This window comes from Populus nigra, chromosome 4, assembly GCF_951802175.1.
Source record: "Populus nigra chromosome 4, ddPopNigr1.1, whole genome shotgun sequence".
NCBI lineage: Eukaryota > Viridiplantae > Streptophyta > Magnoliopsida > Malpighiales > Salicaceae > Populus > Populus nigra.
In genome coordinates this window covers 21,594,341-21,605,747 of record NC_084855.1, presented here as the reverse complement: position 1 = coordinate 21,605,747, position 11,407 = coordinate 21,594,341, and the positions used below count along the sequence as shown (strand labels likewise).

At 30.7% G+C, this 11,407-nt stretch overlaps 1 protein-coding gene across 2 annotated transcripts; it reads left to right on the top strand.

The window, feature by feature from the left end:
- The first annotated feature begins 862 nt into the window (after positions 1-862).
- LOC133692875 (cellulose synthase-like protein H1) lies at positions 863-8,916 on the top strand. Of its 2 annotated transcripts, XM_062114040.1 has the most exons (9): positions 863-1,205; positions 1,361-1,679; positions 2,065-2,190; positions 2,347-2,463; positions 3,267-3,479; positions 4,500-4,635; positions 4,747-4,928; positions 7,786-8,136; positions 8,233-8,916. In XM_062114040.1, the coding sequence occupies exons 1-9, from the start codon at positions 946-948 to the stop codon at positions 8,776-8,778; spliced, it is 2,250 nt and encodes a 749-aa protein (XP_061970024.1). In that variant the 5' UTR covers positions 863-945; the 3' UTR covers positions 8,779-8,916. The 2 variants fall into 2 exon arrangements, with proteins under 2 accessions (XP_061970024.1, XP_061970026.1); XM_062114042.1 differs by lacking the exon at positions 3,267-3,479.
- The last annotated feature ends 2,491 nt before the right edge of the window (positions 8,917-11,407 follow it).

Here is an 11,407-nt window from a genome sequence, read left to right as displayed (position 1 = left end):
TATATTCTAAAGAGTTGGAAAATAATTACTGCAAATGTCATTGCTACTATTAACTCAAACGAAATTACAGATAATATTCTATTAGTGATAAGTTATATTTGTTGATGAATATATCAATGGAAAAATAAAAACACCAATGAAATTACATATGATTTTCTTGTCGGTAATATGTTAAATTTATTGATAGATCTATCGATGAAATGAAGCGGGTAGATTTTTTTTTGTTTGCTTTATCTTTCTGTAAATTCATTGGTAAACTTATTATCACTGGACTCACCAACAGACCATGAATTATCAGTAAGGATTTTTTCAATGAATTGTGAGAGTAAATAATGACAGAAAATTCTATGAATAAAACTAATAAATCTTGTAGCATTCAAAACTACTAATATGTTCATTCGAATTTCAAATGGGATTCCTTTGTCTTTTTATTGTATCAACTAACTTGATTGTTGAGGAAAAGTGTTATTTTAAAAAAAATATCCATTCAAATTTTAAAATCGATGTTTAAATAATATTATTTTAAGTGTACAAGATTGATGTAGAAAGATTGCTTTTAAAATTGTTAGAAAATAAAATGTAATCTCATAAATAAATTGGTTGAAAAAATTCTATATTTATCAATAAAAAATTGCAATAAATATTATAACTTCACTTTCTCCTAATAATAATTAAAAAAAACTGACACCTATCAATAATGCAATCAGTTACCGTTTATTATTTTTGTTCTTCTCCGAATAGTACGACGTGTTTTCATCGCCCATCATTTAAAACTCACGGTCAGAACTGCAAGATATTTATAAATAAATAAACAATCACAGCCATATATATACATCATCACGCGCTCCACATATTTGTGGATATATTACATGATACCGAAACGTAACAAGTCCATAATCCTAGCTCTAGCTCTAGCTCTAGCTCAAGCTCAAGGCTCCATCTTCAATGGCCAAAGCAATCTCCTCTCCTAATTTATATGACAAAGTTGCTCTTAAATACCCTATACATAGAGCCTTTGATATTACAATCTTGGTTCTTCTCATATCTCTCCTTGTTTATCGTCTCCTCTATATCAGCAACCATGGATTTGCTTGGCTTCTCGCTCTCCTTTGCGAGTCATGTTTTACCTTCACTTGGGTTGTCACTGTCAGTACCAAATGGAATCCAGTGGAGTACAAAACATACCCAGAACGCCTTTCACAAAAGTAACACTCTTTTTCATGTAGAAACAGTACCGTGCAGTTTTTAATTATAATAATATAAGAATTGATTCGTTTGAATCACTTCCTTTCATGCATATACATAACCTCATGTTCTGAACTTTGTTGCTGTCAAATGTTTTTCCTTCACCAATTAATAGGATACAAGAGCTGCCTCCTGTGGATATATTTGTCACAACAGCAGACCCGGTGCTAGAACCGCCGATACTCACTGTAAACACTGTCATATCCTTATTGGCAGTCGACTATCCAGCCGATAAACTAGCCTGCTATGTATCGGATGACGGTTGCTCCCCTACCACCTACTATTCTCTTGTTGAAGCATCCAAGTTTGCCAAGCTTTGGGCTCCCTTTTGCAAGAAGCATAATATTCAGACTAGAGCTCCTTTCAGATACTTTTCTAGTGAGGTACCTCTAAACAATTCCTCGGAATTCCAGCAAGAATACAACAAGATGAAGGTAATCTTCAACTCGGGAATTAGTTAATTATCTGGAATTCGTCAACTTTGCGTCAAGGCTTTCTTTCTTTTCATTTGCTTGAGTAACAACACTCTGTGCAACGTACACTTGATTAGATAGACTCTTTTTCTTCCTTTTCTTGATAGTGAGTGCATTAATACAAAGACAGTCATTTAACAGATGAACTCTGAAGAGTTTAATGGCTGTTTAAAAAAAATGAAAAATCTGCTTTACAAATGAAATAAAAAAATATAAAATAAAATACCTCCGTATATTATATATGTATATAATGTTTTCTAAATTGATTGAGGATAAGGTAATAAAGCAAACAGGACATGTATTAACTACGAGCAGTAAAAACTAGTGTTGTTTCCATGTCTGGTAGGATGAGTACGAGGAGCTTGCCTCCAAGATTAACGATGCAGACAAGAAATCCATCGAGAGGAATCTAAGTGGTGATTTTGCTGCCTTCTCAAATATAGAGGGCAAAAACCATCCAACTATAATCAAGGTAAAGTCACTCCTTACTGTTATTATAAATATTTTTGTTTCTTGGTGCCTTCTAACTATATATGATGATGCTCTTTTACATAGTAATTTTGTTTTTTTCTATAGGATTTCACAAATATTTTGAACTCGCCGATAATTTTTGACGAACGTTTTGTAGGTTGTGTGGGAGAATAAGGCCGGCATTTCCGATGAGTTACCGCATTTGATTTACATATCGAGAGAGAAGAGGCCAAAGCATCCTCATCATTATAAAGCAGGTGCAATGAATGTGCTAGTAAGTAAAAAACTGCTCCACACTATGTATAGTACATAGTATTGTTTTTATAAATAAAGATATAGTGACACCAACTCTTAATTCAAATTCTTGATACGCTCACGTGAATAAATCTCTCTTTTTATATATATTATTATTATTATTTAAAAATATGATGATGATGATATATACTGCTTGAATGTTTTCGTTATTATTTGTATTTGTTAAATTTATAGTAGTGTAATAATGATGAAAACATTCTATTAATATATATTAAGGAAATTATAATAGGAAAAAAAAAGAAATAATGATGAAAACATTTAATCAATATATATTAAGAGAATTATAATGGGAAAAGAAGAAATAAAAAAGACAAAAAAATATAATGGCATGTAACTTTTACCATTGACTTTACCGATAAAATTAACCCGACAATAAAATTTTTTTATGGATATACCGATATAAATAATAATTATTTTTTATGAAAAAGGAAAAGGGATAAGATAGACAATAATGAATTTACACAATTAGATTATTTTTTAAATTCAATTAAAAAAAAGTTCAACACATTATTTTTCTAATTTGATTATTGTACTTATTGTTTTTTTAGATTTTCATCTCTTTTTTTTGGTTAATTTTCTAATTTATATACGTAAGAAATTCGAACGTCTCAAAAGTTCGGATCACTCCATCGTGATCATATTTTTATTGCACTAGTTCATCTTACAATATATTAAACGCCAGCATATATGTAATATTATTGATTAACTTTATCGTTTAATACGGTTATAATTTAATTAATTTTCATGTTGGATGATGAACAGACTAGAGTCTCTGGAATGATGACAAATGCCCCATTCATGTTAAACCTAGACTGTGATATGTTTGTTAACAATCCAAAGATTGTTTGCCATGCAATGTGTCTGTTGCTTGGTTCCAGAAACGAAATGGAAACTGGGTTTGTTCAATTCCCACAATATTTCTACGACGGACTGAAGGATGATCCATATGGGAACCAGTTCGAGGTTTTGCACAAAGTAAGTGCGTCCGAAATCCTATATATTAAAATTAATTACAGAACTTTTCTCTATACTTTATTGTTAAATTAATAAATCACAGTAATCAGACCCGACCCGGGATTAACCCATCTAAGAAGCTGGATCCTGGGCTATATAAGTTAATCCAGGTCAACTCGGATCAATTCAAAAAAATTTTAAAAAAATATATTTGAAGTTTTTAATATTTTATATAAAAAAATTAAAAAATAATCCATGTAAATATAGACTATACATATTATAAATAATAAAATTTAAAAGGTTTTTTTATGTCACATTGAAAATATATTATATTATTATGGTATTCTTTTAAGTTAAAGTATTGAAACAAAAAAGATTTTTTATCCCACATCAAAAAAACATAATTTTTTTTATTATGAACATAGAGTATATATACTAAAAGACTTCAAATCCAACATTGAAAAAATAATTTTTTTCTTATGAACATATATTAAAAGGTTTCAAATCTCACGTTGAAAAAATAAAATATTTTTCTATTATTTAGATAATAAACTTTGAATAGAGTTAATAACCAACTAAAACAAATATAAAAAAGAGAGTCTTTAACTAGGAAAAAAATACATTTGAAAACAAAAAAAAAACCCGGGTCTCATCTGAGTTTTGCAGGGTCGCCCAGGTCATGGCAGTTAAACCGGGTATTTACTCATCCAAATCTTTTGTCTTACCTGGATCGATCCAGTCATCGGGTCGATCAGGTTTCTGTTCGACCTACCGGGTCGGCTCAGATTTAATAACTGTGTAATAAATTTTTTAATTTATTATTTTTTAACATTTAAAGATTTGGATTCTTAAATGCTCGTTATTGCGATATCATGTAAAAAAAAATGTTAATCTAAAAATTTAAATCTTTCAATAAGATTTGAGCACTAATGGTTTATATTATTATATTTACGAAGAGAGTATTATTTAATTAAATTTCAATGTTTAAATTAGTATACTAATTCATTTTGCTGTTTTGGTTTTATCTTAATTATTGATTAGTATATAGGGAACGGAATAGTAGGAATTCAAGGTCCTTTCTATGGGGGAACAGGATGTTTTCACAGGCGTAAAGTCATATATGGTTCATGTCCCCGTGATGTAGGAATTCAAGCAAAAAGTCTCACTCCAGTTCATGGTAATGCTTAGTATATAGATTTTTTTTTCCCCTCTCCTCTTGCAACTATCACCACATCCTCTCTTCTCGTGTTTGTGTAACAAATTTCCTTTTTCTTTTTTTCTGAACAAGGTGATTTAACTGAGAAGGAGCAGCTAAAAATATTTGGCAATTCAAAGGAGCTCGTCAGATCAGCTGCTCATGCAATACAAGGAGAGGCAAATATGAGTCCTAAAATTCTTCCAAACTTAATTGAGGCAGCACATCAAGTCGCTGGCTGTGGTTACGAGTATGGTACTAGCTGGGGTCAAGAGGTAAGTGTGAACACAAATTGAGGGCTTAATTGCTAAAAAATTGCCATTCACTCTTTGGAAATTTCTCCCTTTTCATCTCATGTCCGGAATGCTGTCAAGAATATTGTGATCATGCTTGTAAAATATGCACCTTTGAATTCATATTGGGTTGTCTTAGATTATAGGCTCAAGTTAAAAAAAAATACTCATATACTTATTTCATATAAAAAACTAAAATTGTCATATTTTAGAAAAGTCTTATTTTATTAGTGTTTCTATTCTTTATATTTTGGTGGCTAAAGAGAAGAGAAAAAAAAAGTGTGTTTTGGATTACTTTAGGATTTTAGGTGAGAGTAATTTTGTATAACACTTTGTAATATCTCATTTACTCATAGTGAATTTTTATGATCATCTCACCCATTGAGTAGGCCTAATAAGTTATCGTACCATGTAAATTCTGTATGTGCTCTTGTGTGATTGATTGTGCTTTTCTTTTATATTTCTCTACTTGCCAATAGATTTGAGATTTTAAGGTTGTTTCCGCTATAATTTGGTATCAGAGTTTGCCTGGTTATCAGTTAACTTTTGAGATGGTGACAAGATTAACATCGGTGGTGAAGTTTGATGTAGATAAATTTAATGGTAATAACGACTATAATATGTAGTAAATAACGACTATAATATGTAGTATATTAAATTATGCGCTTTGTTAGTTCAACAAAGTTTTTTTAAGGCATTGAAAAATGTAGATAATTTGCCTAAAGAGATGAATGATGAAGAGAAAAAAGATCTCATACGACGGGCACATAGTGTTATTCACCTTTATTAGTTTGTCTAATGAGGTTATGAGAGAAATTGTTGAGGATACTAGAGCTTTTTGATTTAAGACAAAGTTATAAACTCTTTCCATGACCAAATCTCTGATAAACCGATTGTATCTGAAGCAGTTGTGTACTCTCCGGATTAAAGATCATTTTGATGAATTAAATAGAGTTAGATTTGTGAAATATTGATGTTGTGGTTGAAGATGATGACCGAGCTTTGATTTTATTGTGTTCATTATCGTCATCTTTCTTCATCTTATGATCATTATTTTGATACTTTTTTTGTATAAAAATGATAGTCTTAGTTCAAAAGATGTCAAAGCTTTCTTAAACTCTATAAAGTTCAAAAAAACAAGTGTTAGAGAGTTATAATGTTTATCATGTAGAGGGCTTGATTATGAGGGGTATAACAAATAATAAGGGTTTGGGTAGTAAAGACAGGTTTAAATCAAAATCAAAGTTAAGAAAAATTAAATGTTTTAAATGTTATAAAGTATAACACTTTAGGAAGAACTGTCATATGCAAAAACATAAGAAAAAGGAGGAGGAAACCTTTAATGCTAAAAATCTTATTAGTGAAGGGGAAATTTTTTATGATATTGAAAGTGTTCTCTTTATGTCTGCTGGTATAGCTTAGGTGATTGGTGGATTTTTAAATTTAGGTTGTACATTTTATATTTATCATAATATAAGTTGATTTGATATTTATAAAGTTATAAATGATACTATTTTACTAGGAGACAACAAATAAATTTTTGTTGTTGATGTGAGTACAATTCGAATTAGGATATATGATGGTGTTCTCTCTAATTGGGAAGCATATTTGTTTTTTAGGAATGCTTGCTATGATTGTTTTGTTTGATTTAGAGCTTGAGCAATTGGATCTTAAAACACCTTTCTACATGGTAGGCTAGAATAGATAATCTATATGCATTAGTTAAAGGGTTTCATTACTTAAGGTAAGAAAGATCATATGTGTTTATTGAAGAAGTCATTGTTTGACGTAAAGTAGTCACCAAGGAAATGGTATAAATAGTCGATGAAATGGATATTTTGTTATAGTTTCTTATGTGAATTTCTTTTATTTTCTTGCACATGAAGTAGGTCTAAGTTGTCGAACTATGTAAATTATATGTATACTCTTTTATGATTGATAATTATTCTTTTATATTATTTTACTTGCAAATTGATTTAAGACTTTAGGGTTGTTTCCATTACACATTCAAAATATATAATGGAGGACTTATTTGATTTTAAATAATTACCTGGGGTGCCAACTCACCTTTCTTCATTGTTCATATGAACATGAAAGAAATAATGTGGCTTTTATTTTGCATTCCCTACCCTCTTTTTTATTTTTGTCATTTTTTTTTCAATCTCATCTTTTAACATTTACTTAATTTTGAATTTTTCTTCATAAATTGTTTTGGTTTGCTTTATATAAAGTTATTATGGTCTCAAATAAATATCTCAATAATTGGTTTGTGCTCGACTTTTTAAGTATTTATTTTTGTTATCATAGCATTAAGTAAAAAATAGTTTTTTTTTTAAAAAAAAATCAAAGTTCTTAAACCCAATAAAATCCATCACTCGAATCCTGAATTTGACGGGTTAAACCGCAAAACCTAAGTCAATCAAATATATCACATCTCAATATTAAATAAAAAAAAAGATCATCTTAATTTTTTTGTTAAAGTCAAACAATGTTTTTTACTGATTTGAGGTTGTTTTTGGGGTTGTCAAGTTGATCATGATATATTAGAATAACTCTTACATGATTTAATTATCAAGAGGTTTTAAGGTTAATTCATTAAACCAAGTTTAATAATAATGTTAAATATTACATGAATATTTTTGCTTACATTCAATTTTTTGAATCAAGCTGCAAGTGTAACGCTGCCTTGTAAACTATTATGATGAGGTATCAATTTCAAGTTATATCCTTATACTCAATTCTTGGATAATCTACTCTTAAAATAAAATCATTGCAAGTATGTGTGTGTGTGTGTGTGTGTGTTTGATTGATTGATCGATCATGGCAAGTTTTATCCCAGGTGGGTTGGCAATATGGATCCGCAACAGAAGACATCCTCACTGGATTAAAAATCCATGCAAGGGGTTGGAGGTCCGTTCTTTGCACGCCAGATCCTCGAGCCTTTCTGGGGTGTGCTCCACGGGTTGGACCAATCTCGATGACCCAACAAAAGAGGTGGGCAACAGGTTTGCTTGAAATATTGATCAGCGAAAGAAACCCCATTATTGCCACCCTTACTGCTAGGCTTCAATTTAGACAGTGTTTGGCATATCTCTGGATCCTTATTTGGGGGTTACGCTCTATTCCTGAGATTTGCTATGCAGTGTTGCCAGCTTATTGTATCATCACCAACTCCAGTTTCCTGCCCAAGGTGAGCAAAAATCCTAGATGCTCCCTTTACGTTCTTTCCATGAACTTCAATTTAGCATTATTTCTTCTAAAACTTATAAATGGCCGGTGAACGCAGGCCCACGAGCCAGCCATGTATATCCATGTGGCCCTTTTCCTGAGTTATGTCATTTACAGTCTATTAGAGTACCTTGAAACTGGATTGTCAATCCGTGCATGGTGGAACAACCAAAGGATGGCAAGAATGAATGCAACAAATGCGTGGTTATTTGGAGTTATAAGTGTATTCTTGAAGACTTTGAGAATTTCAGGGACGGTTTTTGAAGTTACACAGAAAGACCAATCTTCAAACAATGGTGGCGATGAAGGCAGGTTCACCTTCGATGCTTCACCAATATTTGTGCCTGGGACAACCATTCTGCTGCTGCAATTGACGGCATTCGCCATGGGCTTTGGAGGCATGCAATTACCATCCGTTGACGATGCCTCAGGGTTGGGAGAGATATTGTGTAGCGTATTGGTGGTAGTGTGCTTCTGGCCATTTGTGAAGGGACTGTTTGGCAAGGGAAAATATGGGATTCCTCTATCCACAATTTGCAAGTCGTCTCTCTTGTCATTATCTTTTGTGTACTTGGTCACGAGTACTTCGGTGGGTCAACTCTAATGACTTCAGCCGACGATCTTCGAACCTGAAAATCACTTGGATTTGGTTGATGTCCTTTGATACCTTTATCTGTTTGATTTTATTGATCCCTTTACTGTTTATATAAATAGTGAAGGAAGTGGACGATTCTTCTTCTTCTTTTCCTTTTTCTTTTTTATCTTCGATTTTTTTTATTTCTTTTAATCTCTTCCTTTCACTTTTGCTTGATTTTATTAACTTATTATAGTCCTAAATAAACATCTTGTCATTTAATTTGTGTTTGATTTATAATTATTTTACTAACATTTATTTTTGTTATCATATAATTAAATTAAAAAAAATTAAATAAAACAAAATTCTTAAGTCCAATGAAGTTCATAAACTAAATTATATATTTGACAGGTTAAGTTATGAAATTTGGATTAATATAATATGTCACAATCTTAATATTAAAAAAAAATCATCTTGAATTTTTTTTAAAAAAGTTAAATCATCATTTTTATTGGTCATCTAAGTTGCTTCTGGATTTGTCAAGTCGATAGAGTCACATCAAAACAACTCCCACTCAATTTAATTTTAAACATGGCCCAGGAAAGAAGTTAGGTTAGAAAGTTTTAAGGTTTACCTACTAGGCCAGATTTAATAACAATGTCAAATAATTTCCTGTGATACAATTTTTTTTACATTAAAAAAATTGATTCGATCTACAACGTAACACAACTCTATAAACTAGTTTTTTTTTTAAGAACAATTAAGACATATTTGTGTCCTTAAAAACATTTAAAACATTTAAAAGAACAATTCGATCTGCAATGAGTTTTTTTACATTAAAAACATTTTTTGTATCCTTAAAGCGTGTTTGGAAAACACATCCTTGAGACAAATTTCAAGCCTATGTTTTTTAGTTAAGGGTGTGCCCCAATGTTTTTTATGCAGCCTTATTTTCCTATTTTTTTATATTTTTTCGAACACAGCCTTAGCTTAATTTCAAATAGTTTTTAGATTTTTAATTGACCATTTTGTAATTAATTTTAGGTCTTTTATATTATTTCAATCTTCTTATTTAATATTTGAAATTGTGAACTTATACATAAGAGACTTTTATGATATTAAATAAATGAGTTTTCATAAACAAAAATATAAAAAAATCCTTCTTTCAAAAAATACATTTATGTTTTGAAATTACATATGGTCAAGTTTTTTCAAAAAATCATGTTTGTTTTTTTAATAAAAAAACAAAAAAAAACACAAAAGAAAAAATAGTTTTTATATTTTTCATTCATCATAGATGTAATAACAAGTTTATTAAAATCATGAGAACTTGACCTAAATTTCAAAAACACCAAAAATATTAATTTTCTATTTTTAATATCGAAGATCATGAACTAATACATAAGAAGTATTCCTAATATTAAAAGAAACAAATGAAAAAATATGTTTTGATTTTAGAATGGCTAGGTTTGATATATAAAGTCATGGTCCACCTTATTGAGGTGGACCTGCTTTAACCAATTAATAGAAAAATGGTTAGAAAAATACAATAGAGACTTAGTAATAATCGGACAAATAAGCAATACAGTTTACCTTTGGTAACATGTCCTAGGGTGATATTGTCCTTCCTAAACACAATCAGTATCTTTATCCAAACTTTGAAGATCAATTTTGGTTCTTAATGACCAAAATTTTAGGTGGTGACTCCAAACCTTTTAAAACAAAAAAGAACAAGAATTTCTTGTTTGTTTTCTACACCATTAAAATCCTGATGTAGGAGCATGGTTGTCGCAATGCCACACATATGTGACAATCATTATTGTCGGACCCGACATCGCGGCGGTCCTAAAAATAATCTCTCGATTGTGGAAAAAGAACAGATATCTGGCATCTGGTTCTTTTAGGGGAAAAAGTCTTGTTTGAGGAGTCGTCACCTAATATTATGATTACTAGGAACCCTAACTAGTCAACAGAGATTCTATAGTTCGGGACTGGTTACGTAAAAGGGAAGATATTATCACCCCTTAAACGTTCTGCCTGAGGCAGACTGCACTGCTGGTTTTGTCTTAAATTACTAAACATTTATTCGCTTATGCTATGATGATTTGTTTATAATATTCCTGACTCTGGCGCCAGTAAATATTCGAACTCGAATAATTCCAACTCTAGCGTTGGTAAAAATTCGTAGCTATGAAAAAAAATTAGATCAATATTTTTTATTCCTTACTCTAGCGCTAGTGAATAAATAAATAAAAATAAATTTATTTTTACGCATGCACATATTTTTTTTATTTTTCTAGCTAAATAAAATAAAATACAACGAATAAAAATAATATAAATTTAAACCGGTATTTTTATTCCTAACTCTGGCATCAGTGAATAAACCAATAAATTTACATTATTTTTATTCATGCATACACATTTTTTATTTTTTTATTTTTCTGTTTTTCTAATTTTTTATTTTTTTTATTTTTTTGGCTGGGCCTAGCGCAGCCCACATGGGCTGGACTACACCCATCCAGCCCAGCCCGGTCATTGGCCCAAGCTAGTGACCCGGCTGGGCAAAGGCACGCACCACGGGTGCGTGCAAGAGTTAATTAAATCCAAGCTGCAGTGACTTTACAATGAAAAATGGAAAAGAAGGGATCGAAGACAAACT